Genomic DNA, 14,422 nt, shown 5'->3' with positions numbered 1-14,422 from the left:
TCTAACACATCTTTCCATCGTACTAGAGCGATTCGAGAAGAACGCTTTGGATATTCTAGTATGACTGGCTGAAATTAAGTTTCAGCCAAGTCTAATAAGAAACATTCTTTCTTACTATCATACTAATGTCGTCCCCTCTTCCTGTTCTTCTCAATCAACCCCTCTTCATATCCCGATGTTTACGATAAAAATCTGAGAACAACTTGATAGATCAGAAGCATCCAAAGCCCCCGCATTGTCAATTTTACTCCTGTATATATTTACAACTGTTTAGTCGAAAAAAGAGGACAGACAAGTGGATATGACTTCAGATAAATGTAAAATCCCACATTGGTGAGATTGCCCATAATTACACCACCTGTAAGATGATATATGATTGATAATACAAAGTTGTTTATCGTACTGATCCGATCAGAAGCAGGGTGTGAATCCAATTCAATTTCCTCGAGTAGCCTGGGGAGCAAGGTCGAGTGGTTGGATGAAGATTCCAACGACCATCAGCATGCAGGATAGGCAGAGGAGAAGTGGCCTGTCGAGGCGAATTTTGTCCGAGCATGAGACATGGGCACCGCTAAAGATTGGAAAGGATCTAAGTTGGGAACTGGGAAGTAACTTAGATTAGAAAAGAGTTGTGTAACATTTTTCTAAAAAAAGAGAATTTGTAAAGATAGGATGACTCTGATGCAAAATAAGTGTGTGGTATTTTGGTTTCTTTTGCCTTTTATCTGCCTTGTAAAAGTTTTTCACCACCTAACGTCCTATTCCTTAGAATTTTGATTCTTTGCCATCAAGTTGTGGATTCTACCTTTCGCAAGACTCTTTGCAGCTCCAGATTTGCCTTTTTAATGAAAGAATTGGAGTTGCAGTTTTTTATTATTTTGGCCCCTTTCATCTGATGAAAGTAGAACTTGTAATCGAGAATAGGGACAAGCAAAAAGATTAATGAGAAATGAAAAGCTAACCGGAGGGGTTAGTATTCAGGTGATGACACAGGGGGTGAGCCAGGGGGAGGGGTTAGTGGATGAGTTGACTGACCTTATGTGGGTTGATGGGGAGAGAGATGGGAAGAGGGGGTTGGGGGATGAAAGGGAGAGGATAGGGAACAGGGGGGCTATGGAGGAAAGGAGGAAGACAGGGAAGCAGGGGGGTAGAAAGAAAGGTTCTGATAGGACAAACAAAACCTGGAAAAGATTGGTTCTGGAAGTTAGTAAGAGAAGACCCCTAGTGGAAGTCAATCAGGTGGAGGGGGGGATGGAGAAGGGAAAAAGGAAGATGGAGACTGTGGAATGGGAGGGGAAAGAGGATCAGGAAGGGAAGGAAAATATGAAGAAAATAAAGTCTGATGGTGGGAACTGTGAGGAGATGGAACTTGCTGAGGGGTTGGAGTCCACCCTTATTGGGGCTCCAAGTGTCAAATGAGGGCTGTGGTGTGGAACTGTCGAGGTGTGGGGAGCCCCTTGACAGTTCCCCAGTTGAGGGAGGTCGTAAGACTCCACTTTCCATCTCTGGTCTTTTTGGCTGAAACAAAAAAGAAAAAAAGCTTTTTGAACAGTGTTAAGCAATGGATTCAGTTTGATAATGTCTTTGTGGTTGATCCAGTTGGGTTGGCGGGAGGTTTGGCAGTGCTATGGAAACAGGAGTTAAAGGTTAAAAAAGTGTTGTTTACCAGTTTCACTATAGAATTACTTATAGATGATAGTGAAAGAGGGGTTGAATAGTGGTGCATCTGTGCTTATGCTAGTGCAGATGCTAGTATTAGGAGAGAACAGTGGAAGGTTATTGCTAGGAGGAGGTGTATCTGGGGGGAGTCCTGGGCAATTATGGGAGACTTGAATGACATCAGATCAAATGTTGAAAAGTGGGGTGGTAGACAAAGAGCTAATGTGAGTTTTCAAGATTTTAATTCTTTTATAAATGAAAATGAGTTGGTGGACATTGGGGCTGAGGGAGTCCCTTGGACTTGGTGCAATAATTGGAACAGGGAGGGGGAGGTGAAGGAAAGGATAGATAGGATTTTGGGAAGTAAAGGGTGGATAGGGAAGTTTGAGAAGGCAAGTTGTGCACATATAGAGGTAGAGGCTTCTGATCACTGTATCTTGTTGTTTGATACTAAGCCTGTTAGGAAAAAAGGGAAGAGGAGGTTTATGTTTGACAGGAGATGGCTGCAAAATAGTGATGTAGAGGAGGTGGTAGATAGAGCTTGGGGAAGTAAGCAAAAGGGATCCAGGTTGTTCATGGTTCAGGCAAAAATAAAGGAAGTTAGAGTGGATTTGCTTAGTTGGAGCAAGCAGATGGGAGGTAATTCTAAGAGTATGATAGGAAAAGTGAAGCAGGAGATCAAAGAGGTTAAGGAATGTAAAGGTGATGGGTATAGGATCAAGTTGGCAAGTCTAAAAAGGAAACTGGCAGAGGCTTATAAAAGGGAAGAGATATATTGGAGTCAGAAGGCTAGGGTGAAGTGGTTGCAAGAAGGGGATAAGAACACCAGTTATTTTCATGCCACGGTGGCTGGGAGGAGGAGGATTAATAGATTAGGTGTGCTACAGAAGAGGTCTGGAGAGTGGTGTAAGGATGAGGAGGAAACATGCCAGGAGATTCTGGACTATTTTCAGCAGATTTATACGACAGAGGAACCTGAGGTTTTTTCTGAGATTTTAGAAGGAATTCCACAGACCATTACTGATGAGATGAACAGGGAGCTTACCAGGAAGGTTACAGAGCAGGAGATCAGTCAAGCTGTGTTTTCGATGCATCCAAATAAGTCCCCTGGACCAGATGGTATGTCCCCAATTTTCTTTCAAAAGTTTTGGTCAATCTTAAAAACTGATATCTGTAATGCTGTCAATAGTTTCTTTGCTTCTGGTTTCATTCTTAAGTCCATTAATGAGACTCTGATTAGTCTTATCCCCAAATCTGTTCCCCCTAGCACTATGGCAGATCTCAGACCTATAAGCCTGTGTAATGTGTTGTACAAAATAATTGCCAAGGTGATCACCAATAGATTAAAGTTGGTTCTGAATCTTTGTATTAGTAAGGCACAGTCTGCTTTTGTCCCTGGTAGGCAGATCCTGGATAATGTCCTGATTGCTCATGAGTACATTCATTTCCTAAAAAACAAAAGATCTGGGAGGGAAGGCTTTATGGCTGTTAAGCTTGATATGTCAAAGGCCTATGATAGAGTAGAGTGGACTTTTCTGGCAAAAGTTATGGGGAAAATGGGTTTCTGTCCTAAGTGGATTCAGTGGGTGATGCAGTGTGTTTCTAGTGTTACTTATGCTATAAACTTTAATGGTCAGAAAAGAGGTTTCATTAGGCCAACAAGAGGTTTGAGGCAGGGAGATCCTTTGTCTCCTTATCTATTTCTGATATGTGCTGAAGGTTTCTCATCATTGTTGAATCAAGCTGTGGTGCAGGGCAAGCTGTCTGGGTTAAAGATTGCAAGGAAGGCTCCTAGGCTGTCTCACTTGTTTTTTGCAGATGACTCTCTGATTTTCTGTAGAGCATCTGTTTTGGAGGCTGAGCAGCTAAGGAGAATCTTAGAGGTATACAGAAAAGCCTCTGGACAGCTGATCAATATTGAGAAATCTTCTCTATTTTTTAGCAGGAATGTGATGAGTAGACATAAGGAAGGGGTGATGAGAGAACTGCAAGGGATGAAGCAGGTTGAACAAAGTAGGTATTTGGGGCTACCTTTAGTCATTGGGAGATCCAAAAGACAGACTTTTGAGTATATCTGTCAGAAAACAATAGCGAGGTTGAAGGGATGGAAGGAGAAATTGTTGAGCCAGGCTGGTAAAGAGGTGTTGATCAAGTCAGTTCTCATGGCCTTGCCCATTTATGTGATGTCCTGCTGTTTGATACCTATGGACTTGTGTAGGAGGATTAGTTCTGAAATGGCAAAGTTCTGGTGGGGTTCAAAGGAGAAGGAGCAGAGAATTCACTGGTTGAACTGGGGGAAGTTGGCTGAGGGGAAGGGTGAGGGGGGTTTAGGCTTTAGGGAGTTGCAGGAGTTCAATCTGGCTTTGCTGGCAAAGCAGCTCTGGAGGATCTTAACTAAGCCAAATTTGCTGATGAGTAAGGTCATGAGGGCAAGGTATTTTAGAGGGACTTCAATTTGGGCAATGCAAGGCCATGGTACTGATTCCTGGTACTGGAGAAGTTTATTGAGGGCGAGGGAACTGTTGGAGGAGGGGGTCAGGAAACGGGTGGGGGATGGCAAGTCAATTGATATTTGGGAAGATAGATGGTTACCAGACACAGAGGATGGGAGAGTGAAGACTCCAAGAACTGAGGAGGTGGTTGTTCAGAGGGTGAGTGATCTTATAAATAATGGCAAGTGGGATAGGGAACTGATTGCACAGGTTTTTGATGAGAAGGAAGGGAAGGAGATACTGAGAATACCTTTAAGTGTATGTAGTATGAAAGATAGGTTATACTGGAGAAAGTCAAATACGGGGGAATATACAGTTAAGTCAGGTTATAAACTGGCTAAATGCATTAAAAAGAGAAGGGCTCCTGTTGGGAGGAATGTTGAATCTAGCAGTAACAGGAGATGCTCAGCTCAGAGTTGGAGCTTTCTTTGGGGGTTGAATATAAAACAGAAGCTGAAACACTTCCTTTGGAAGTGTCTACAAGATATCCTGCCAGTGAACGCAACTGTAAAGGCAAGGTGCTCCAAGGGGGATCATATGTGCAGGTGTTGTGGGGAACATACAGAGACTTTAGAGCACTTGCTGTTTTTTTGTGACCATGCAAAGGCCATCTGGGAAGTGGCGCCAGTTAGTTGGGAGGGGCTGGAGACATATAGGTATAAATTCTGGCATTGGTGGGAGGAGCTGAAGGATGCAGTGAAGGGGAAGATGGGGCAGGAGCGTATTGGTGTGACTGTGAACTTGTTATGGCAGATATGGAAGTCAAGGAATGCGAGACAGTTTGAAGCAAAAGCCAGGGATCCCATGGGAGTGGTCCAAAAAGCTATTGGGGAATGGAGAGAGTTCCAGGAGGTGCAGATGGAGGAAAAAGATTTAGTCAGAGTTAGAGGGGAGGGGAAGGTGGAACCAGGTGCATGGCAGGAACCAGGTGAGGCATGGGTGAAAATAAATTCTGATGCAGCAGTTCAACAAGACAAGGAGAAAGCAGGATGGGGGTTGGTGGCAAGGGACTGGCAGAAGGAAGTAGTGGGAGCTTGGGCAGTGCCGGGCTCAAGTTGTTCAACCCCAAAGATGGAGGAAGCTTTAGCATTAAGAGCAGCAATGCTGGTGGCCAAACAACAAGGGTGGAGGAGGGTGGAGTTCGAATCTGATTGTAAGTATGTTATTGATAGGATAAATAGTGAAGAAGATGATGTAGAGATTGCAACTGTGCTTTCAGATATTAAAAGGCTGAAGCTCAGTTTTTATGAATGTTGCTTTTCCTTCACTAGAAGGGAGAGCAACTCTGTTAGTCACCATATAGCAAAGTTTGCTATAAATTTGGAAAAAACAGCTGAATGGAAGTTTGACTTCCCAGCGTGGTTGCTTGATTTGGTTCAGGCAGATTGTTGGAGCAGTTGCTCCAAAGATTGTACTCTGGTTTAGTTTAATGAATGATGAGTTGCCGTTTTGAAAAAAAAAAAGAGAAATGAAAAACTAATGACTTAGACCCTGTTTCCTAATTCAATTCAGTGCTTAAAGTTAATGGATTCAGATATTAATATATTTACACCATTTGATAATAAAAAATTGAACATCTGAACTAAATTAAATGACACTGAATTTCTTAGGCAAAACTTGCTCTTAAAATTAAGTGATAAACTATTCACTTATCATTGAATGTGATATGCACTCAAATGTATTAAATTTAATACTTAACAATTCAATAACTTAATGGATTCAAACTTCACATTTTAGATTTCAAACTTCACATTTTAGATTTCAAACTTCAGTTTTATCAAATGCACCCTTAGTATGAAATTAGATAGGAAATCTTGATAGAGAAATTAGATTAAAAAAAAATCCCAATTAAGCGCCTTACTATCATTGCGTTTAGGAAAGAAAACGAAATAAGAAAATATTAAGGAAAATAAGCTTTTAGAAGCATGAAACAAGCAATGAAGGTAGAAAAGGGAAAAGAAAAACTAATACTAGATTTTTTTAAAACAAAAGGAAAAGTAAGAAGTGCCAAAAGGAAAATTTAATGGAGAAAGAGAAGGAAAAGCTTTCTTTATTACCTGAAAATCAACATTATCAACAAAGAGACCAAACAAGCAGAACTGTAGAAGTGAAAACAAAAAAACAAAAAAACCTTCAATACTTCTTGTATCATCCAAGGATTATATCCTTAACATGAAATCTTTGTTATACGACAAAGAAAACCACAAGAAAGTACGAGCAACAAATGGCATCAAATCAAGGTCAATAATGCAGAACGAGGACGTGGAAGTCGATAATTTCATTCTGGGTGGTATCATTGTAAGCATAGATTATTGCTGTAACCAATCCACGGGCCAATCGAAAAGCCCCAGAACCACCTACTATTGGCATCTCCTTGTACTTCTGGAAGAAGGGATAATCACCTAGAACGCTAAGGGTGCTACCATTGAACTTGCCATCGTTGAATACCAAGTTCATGATGGCAATTTGTGAAGCATCATCCTCTTTCGATGCCGAACTGGATATGCCCTGGGCGTGACCGATGATCTGGGAACTGGGCTCAGGTCCCAGTGTCATCGGGTCATCGAAGACGTAGGTTGCCCCGAACATCGTGGGAGATTTGCTAGTAGCGTTGGCTTGAGCAACTAGCACAGATGTGGGGCTCTCTGCAGTTACCCTGTCATGAACATAGAAGTGAAGCTCTGTCAACTTCTCCTTTGCATGTCGAAGCTCTTTGAACCAATTTTTAACGGCTTCAGGACTTTGATCAATGCTGCCATGAGCCAATATTGGCAGGGCCATCATCGCCACGACCCACCACAGTATTGCAATGAGTTGTGTTGTCTTCATCTTCATGTTGATCTTGTCCACAGTAGGGGAGAATTAGAGCAGTGCTTTGAAAGGCTAATAGTGTTGGGATGAAGCTTTTTTTTTTATTTATTTAATTTCTTCAGTGCACAGGCAAAATGACCAATATGCTATTGTTATCCATCTTGAAAGTTGAAGATGAACCTAGCCACAGCCACAGCCACTTTGTCTTCCTTTGTCTATTAGATTAAGAAATTTAATTAAGACATGAAAATGATCAGTGCTTAATGTTCTATGAGTAGACTTGCATGTGCCAAGCATATGCAGAAAAACCTCAGTTTATTATATGACATGAGCCTTCTTTGAAAGACAAAATCACATAAACAAGACTCGCTAACAGCTCACAAACAAAGAGAAGCTGTGAAAATGACAAACTAAAAATTATTTAGGCCGGCAAAGCAGATTGTTTGTTTGCCAAAGACACGTTCTGCTAAGGCACATGTAAGTAACAGCAAGTGCAGAGATAGATTTATTTTCCCTATATGAATTGGCTGTATTTCTTGAAGATGGAATCGTGGAAATGACAATATCTAATATTAAATTACAAGACGGAGTAGAACAATTGTAAATAGGGTAAATTACTTATTACCCTCTATGGTTTTACATAATGCTATATGACCCTCCTAAGGTTTTAAAATATCCACGTAAACCCCCTATAGTTTTATATAAAGTGGAAAATGGACGAAATGCACAATCACTTGTGGCATTTATACCAAATGTGCTTTAAAAGCACATGTGATAAAATTTTATTATCCATGTAATCTCCTTATGATTTGTATAAATATCCACTTTATCACATATGATTTTTGCATTTATTCACATAATTTTCCTATGCTTTTATACATAGTGGTTAAGCCATCAATTGATTTAGCATTTAATTAATTAGGGCACTATTGATATTTCAACTAACGACGTTATATAGGTTGTTTGTTGTCAAATTTTCACTTTATATAAAACCATAGGGGTATGAAATGGACATTTTGAAACGTTAGGAGGGTCATGTGGTAATAGATGAAACCACATGGGAGTTATATGTAATTTACCATTGTAAATATTACAGTGATTTTCAAGTCGGCATATATATGTACATTGAGCTGCATTTACCTAAACAAAATGTCAAAGAAATTGTAATCTGAAGTTAACGAAATTTGTGTATTTACACCCAGACTTCTTAGGTTAGGAAAAGAAAAATTAGCAAAGACAAATTGAGATTTGATCAATAGATTTATACTGATGAGACTGATGAAATGCGCCGACCAGCCAGCTAGCTCTGGAGATTAAGCAAGCCACAAGAACTTGACCTACACAAAAGTGAAAACCAAGCAAAAACAATTTCTTAATAATAGCTTATATTCCATTTCCACCTGTTATCATTCCTAAGCAAGCAGTAGTCGGCAAGGAAGCAAGTCTTTGAACCTTTAACTTATGCATTAATTTGCAAATCATTTTGTTTGTGTACGTATATTCTTTAAGCTAACCAAATAAGTTCTTTGGACTACAATTTATTATACTGATTTTTGAGAGGCTACTGTAAAAATATAGAATCTTTGAAGAGCCAGAGATAGAAAGACCACCAAAAAAAAAAAAGAAAAAAAAAAGAGTGAGAGAGCCAGAGATTGGAGGGGAAAAAATTTCAAGACGTTGAGTCAGTGAGTTGGTTTGACCTTTTCTTTGATTGGTTCCTTGAGCTAATAGGGTTAATTCCACTTTGTCCCCCCAAACTTTGGACGATTACCTACTTAAGTCCCTAAACTTCAAAATTGGACACTTAAATCCCTAAACTTATAAATACCTCCCACTTAAGGAAAATTGTTAACAAATCCTGAATGCCGTTGGTGGTCGAAGTGTCCCATTTTATGAGGGTTTAGGGATTAAAGTGTCCCATTTTATAAGTTCAGGGACTTAAGTGGGAGGTATTTATAAGTTTAGGGATTTAAGTGTCCCATTTTGAAGTTTAGGGACTTAAGTGGATAATCGTCCAAAGTTTGGGGGGACAAAGTGGAATTAACCCTAATATAAATGAACTGATAAACTTTCCTGTAATCCAGGGCTGACCTCTTGCATTTGGATGGCTTCTTGAGCACTACTGCTATCTTGATGGACCACCTTTTTTTTTTTTAGTATACCATGATCGTGTGTTGTTCACAATGTCATGGTGGTCAATAGAAACGCGTGATATTTATATTTAAGAGAAACGAAAGTTAAGAGAAGAAGAAATAGATATACACAGAGCAAGCATGGCTTCTGCTAGATCTTACAAAACAGTTCAAATTATATTCATCTTGATTATAATTACTGCTTCTTCTATTTCATCAGTCTTGTCTAAGCCAAATGATGTATTGGATTTCAGTGACAACCACGCAATCAAACTATCCGTCTGAGTCAAAGGCTGCAGAAGTTAAAGAGAATTAGAAGTTATCTGAGGAGGATTAACAAACTAGCAATCAAGACAATTGAGGCAATTCTACTTCATACCTTTCCAGAACTGTTTCTAGCTAAAGTTGGCATCTTTTTAGTGGATTTCAGGTTTACTGATTTCAATTTGCCTTGCTACTTTGATACAGAGTCCAGATGGTGATCTAATAGATTGTGTCCCATCTCATCTCCAACCAGCTTTTGATCATCCTCTGCTCAAAGGACAGAAGCCACTGGTAATTGAGTTCAAAATCAGGTCATTTCCTCCATGTTTCTGCAGAAACTACAGTTTAAGGAAACTATTTTGTCAAAAGTACAATTACACATGCTTAGTAATGGGCTGAGATAATCAAAACATATTCAGAATTAACCTGGTACACCACATTGACAGAAATTTGATGTCTTGAAAAGTTTTGTTTGGACTGGTTCTGGGATAGACAGAGCTTTTAACTATAACTCTGCTGATATTTTGACAGAAACCAACCCACCATGGTTCGAGGAAGAGCATTCAACTGTGGACTGATTCTGGTGAATCGTGCCCTGATGCTACTGTACCTATCAGAAGAACTACAATGAAAGATGTCCTGAGAGCTGGTTCACTGCACAAATTTAGCAGAAAAATTTTCAGTAAACAGAATGCTAAGATAAGCAGTGATGATCAACTGGTAAGTCTATGAAATGTAGTAAAATGGCACTCAAACAATCTAGGTTCAGTTAGTTTTTAAGGAACTAGCTAGGTCAGTTTCACAGATTTATCAAGGCAATGATTTCTAAATCAATGCATAAGCAACTCGAAGCTTGAGGAAACTTCCCACAATCCCATATTTTCTTCCTATGATTACATCGATATGTCTCTCTCTCCTAAATTAGATCATGCCATTTTCTTGTTCTTTCCTAAGAATAATTACGTTTGTGGAACACTGCCACACAAATGAGAAGTTTGTGAAGAGAATAAAAGTGAAATTCTTACCAAAAGAGAAAGTGATATTTAAGAAACTAATTGGACAATTTGAACAACTCAACTTGTGAATCAAATTGCAGTTAACATATTCTGGCTCTGTCTAAGCTTTGAAGTTTCCTTTCGTAGCATCAAAAGTTCATAGATTCAGATTCAGTATACATGATCTTTTCTTTATTTTCAATGTAGAAAACTGTTGCCACTGTTACTGAAGATTGTTTGTATGGAACGCGAGTCAAGATACATGTCTGGAAAGCTAATGAGACGGACCAATACGACTTCAGACTGTCACAAGTCTGGATAGCCTCTGGTAATACTACTAGTAATGATCTTAATACTGTTGAAGCCGGCTGGCAGGTAAGTAAACTTGACACAAGAATCATGTTTTCTAAGTCTTCTGGGTGCAAGAAGACATCTAGGGATCAGCCATTTTTAAATTCTCCAGGTTAATCCGAAATTATTCGGAGACAACTCCCCCAGATTATTCACGTACTGGACGGTAAACCATCAAATACACATCCTTAAGTTACGTCTGTATGTGCTAGACATAAAAGCTCTAGACTGCTGATCACTTTCAATCTACAGGCTGATTCATATGGAACCACAGGATGCTATAGCCTCCTGTGTTCAGGCTTTGTACAAACTAATAACAGAATTTCTTTAGGGGCAGCAATCTCTCCAAGATTTACTCAGAATGGCAGAGAACTTGATATCGACATACCGATGATGATTGCAAAGGTAAGTTCAGTGCTATCTTATGCAACCTTCAAGTTCAGATTCTTATAGACTTTAATTGAAACATCCTGAGTTTTTGTCTTGCAAAATCAAACCAAATTCACATATTTGCATTTCAACAAATGAAACTAAGAAAAGTACAACCCTATTATTTGCCTGCTCAAATTAGGAAGAGTATTGTCATTTTTTGTCTAACAAACAAATGGTTAACCATGACATTACAACTGTATATCATCCTCATTCTGATACCTTTCTAACTTACCAACTATTCTTGATATAGTTAATTGACTGTCAGATTATCCTCTCTGTCAGGGCATCGGGATTTTACTTATTTTTTTATTTATCCTTTGTTGGCGACGACTAAGGTTCTGTTACTAGTTCATAACAACTGGCTTTAAATGATGCTTGTAGCTTTTGTCCCAACTCCATCAAAACCACACAACTTCTATCAAGTAATGGATCACAAACAAGTAAAGGCAAGTGGTAAGGGCAGTTTGCAAGTGCCATTTAATGCCAATTTCATGTATCCACAAAAGAAGAATATCTACAAGGAACAATGATTCAAAACATCTCTGGTATTTTGTTAAATGAATTTTTCATCCTTCAATTTTAAAATAGCAACTTTACGTCTACTCCAAAATCAAATGGATAAATTTTGGTCCCAATCTAGTCTTTGACCATTTTTTTACCTTGAATCCATCACGTGAACGACACATGATTTTTTTAGGGGTAAAAGAATTAGATTCCATTTGTAGTTAAATACAATGACTCGATCCATATTCATTTTTGTCCTAAAAAGGTAGGATCTAACCTAAACCATATTCATTTTTCTTAAAAAAAGTGGGATCGAATCAAATTTAAATTCATTTTTGTCACTAAAAATATAGGATTTGACCTTTTTGTATATAAAAAAATGACTGCATTTGAGTTACATGATGATTTCAGGCTAAAAAAGTGATAGAAAACTTAGGTTACGACCAAATTTTGCTAACTTAAATTTGTAAGGAACATAAAATTAATATTTTAAAATTGAAGGACGAAAAAATTCATTTGACCAAATGTGAAAAGCATTTTGAACCATTTTTCTTATTTATAACTATATAAGTGTGTCTTTCAAAAATGGTGGATCCCCTTGGCGAGACCCGCAATTTATGTATAAAAGTGCCAATTAATAAACTCATATATATTAATAAACTCATATATAAACCACCAAATACTAAGGCTCCCCTATAGGCCCAATTGGGTCTCCTCCTAGATTAGGTTAGAATAGGAGTAAAGTAGATAAATGATGAATGAAAAAAAAAACTCATATAAGTACCTTGAAACTAATCATGTCTCAACTCATTTTGTTCAAATGTAAAATATCTTCTTTTTTTTTTTTTTGCATATTTGACATATATAATCTAGTCCCTGATAATATATTAACCGGCTTGTTGATAGTGTAGGAAACATGTTTGGATTAGCATTATTTTGTAAAATTTACTTGCATTACAAATACATCTTTTATCACTTTTTTTTTTATCTCATATATATCATCAAAGATGAAATTAGGGGACAGCGAAAGGGCTCTCACCTCCCCAAGTTTTATAAAATTCAAATTTCCTTCCTTATGAAATTAAAAAATTTCCAAAATCACTCTTTATAAATTTAAAACCCCACCCCTATGAAAACCCAAAAATATTTTAGGTTGCACGATTAAGTGTTGGTATATTAAAACTCACCCGCTCAAGATATATTTTCTAGTTCCATCTATGTATATGACATCATAATAGTGCTACACTAATCATTCTAAATAATATTTCAGATAATCTCCAATTAAAATATACTATCTTAATTATACAACTCAAGTTCCATTTTTGTAGGATGCTGAGCATGGACATTGGTGGCTTGAAATCGGGCCAGGGTTCGTTGTTGGATATTGGCCATCATTTCTGTTTAGTCATCTACATAGCCATGCAAACATGGTTCAGTTTGGGGGAATAATAGTTAAAACCAGATCAATGAGATTGAATGCACCAACTCAAATTAGAACCCGTGATATTTCAGATGGAGGGATTGGCAAAGCATCGACCAGTCAAGACTTGAAAGTTACTGAAGGCGTTGATAAATTAGTACCTTTATGTAGTGTAGAAATCTTTGGAAGAAAGCTTTTCAAGGCGTCTCACATGATCGAATAGTAGCTTCACACGACTGTGACTGGCTTGTCTAATATTTGGTAATTCGTATGTTTTGCATCATTTAGCAGACTATATATTGTGGATTCACAGACATCTATCTATCCTTTCAGCCCCTTCCCAATTAAATTTCCTTTTGATCCTTGTTTCTCTTCCGTGAGGTAGACTCTCTGTGCATTTGTGACTTACACAAATACTAATTTTTTGTTACTTATTTTTATTCTTGTATTAGGAGAGGGGATAAAAAGAAATGAATCCAAAATCTTTAATTTCTGAGATCTCAATTTTAGCTACTAGATCAAGGGCTTATTGACTACACAAATACTAATAATTCATCTGTTTGCACTAAAAAAGAGGGCTTGGGCTTTGTATACATTTCATTGGCCGTGTAGTTCTAGTGGCTTTTGTATACATTTCATTGATAGTGAAGTGTTAGTGGCTATGGTGTTTCATGGTTGGTGGGTGTAGCTTTGGATGTTGGGGGTGCCATGGTGGTTAAGTCTTTATGTTTTTTTTGGGACAATTATTTTTTATTAAAGTTTTTAACACCTTACAGTGGCAACCATCTAGCAGTATTTGAAAAACTCATACTGTTGCACTAGTGGTCAAGGGCACACTCAATGTGTGTGTAATTTAAAAATAAATTATTTTTTATGTAAATTTATTTTACATAAAATTTTTATTATTAAACAAAACTTTAATCTTTTAAGTTTTTTTTTTTTTTACTTTAAGACTATAATGATGTTCATAAGTCAATGGGTAGTTATATTGGGAAGATATGATTTTGTAGTTACAATGAAAATAGATTGCAGTTAGAGTAAAAAATTTTAAAAAGTCATAAATGAAAATTTAAAATGTCATAAAAAATGTTTACACCAAACCTAGCCTTCCACTTTATATATAGTATGTATATAGTATAGATGTTCATATAATCGGTGTAAACTTTAACATTCTTATAAACTTTAGGGAGATGCTACAGGCCTGCATAATGCTATAGTCCCTTCGTCTTACACCATTTTGGTATCATACTCATCATAGCCTACTAAAACCGTGAAATCAAATTTTTTTTTTTTAAATAGATGCCATCCCTTATTTTATTTATAACCGAAAAGAGTACAGCGAATTAGAGGAGGGTCAAACCT

General features: G+C 37.7%; 2 protein-coding genes across 4 annotated transcripts; one reads left to right on the top strand and one right to left on the bottom strand.

Annotated features, from left to right (window-relative positions):
• Positions 1–6,392: 6,392 nt before the first annotated feature.
• On the bottom strand, positions 6,393–6,986 carry LOC113740762 (pterocarpan synthase 1-like). Its single transcript, XM_027268287.1, has one exon. It carries the CDS (start codon positions 6,984–6,986, stop codon positions 6,393–6,395), a length of 594 nt encoding a protein of 197 aa, XP_027124088.1.
• A 2,211-nt stretch (positions 6,987–9,197) lies between these two features.
• LOC113741984 (uncharacterized) lies at positions 9,198–13,422 on the top strand. 3 transcript variants are annotated; one of them, XM_072046734.1, is made up of 6 exons: positions 9,198–9,456; positions 9,563–9,649; positions 9,890–10,078; positions 10,561–10,870; positions 10,957–11,109; positions 12,969–13,422. In XM_072046734.1, exons 3-4 carry the CDS (start codon positions 9,986–9,988, stop codon positions 10,819–10,821), a joined length of 354 nt encoding a protein of 117 aa, XP_071902835.1. In that variant the 5' UTR covers positions 9,198–9,456; positions 9,563–9,649; positions 9,890–9,985; the 3' UTR covers positions 10,822–10,870; positions 10,957–11,109; positions 12,969–13,422. The 3 variants fall into 3 exon arrangements, with proteins under 3 accessions (XP_071902835.1, XP_071902833.1, XP_071902834.1); XM_072046732.1 differs by having other exon boundaries at positions 10,561–11,109; XM_072046733.1 differs by having other exon boundaries at positions 9,563–9,669; positions 10,561–11,109.
• Positions 13,423–14,422: the final 1,000 nt, after the last annotated feature.

The sequence above is a fragment of the Coffea arabica genome, chromosome 4e (assembly GCF_036785885.1).
Source record: "Coffea arabica cultivar ET-39 chromosome 4e, Coffea Arabica ET-39 HiFi, whole genome shotgun sequence".
Classification (NCBI taxonomy): domain Eukaryota; kingdom Viridiplantae; phylum Streptophyta; class Magnoliopsida; order Gentianales; family Rubiaceae; genus Coffea; species Coffea arabica.
Note: the sequence above shows the minus strand (reverse complement) of the source record. Positions and strands in the feature narration are given on the sequence as shown.

Excerpts from the sequence above, each read along its gene's own strand:
- LOC113740762 (XM_027268287.1), bottom strand. The coding sequence starts at position 6,986 with ATGAAGATGAAGACAACACAACTCATTGCAATACTGTGGTGGGTCGTG.
- LOC113741984 (XM_072046734.1), top strand. The coding sequence starts at position 9,986 with ATGAAAGATGTCCTGAGAGCTGGTTCACTGCACAAATTTAGCAGAAAA. Across the intron at positions 10,079-10,560 it reads TAAGCAGTGATGATCAACTG|AAAACTGTTGCCACTGTTAC; the intron begins GTAAGTCTATGA and ends TTTTCAATGTAG.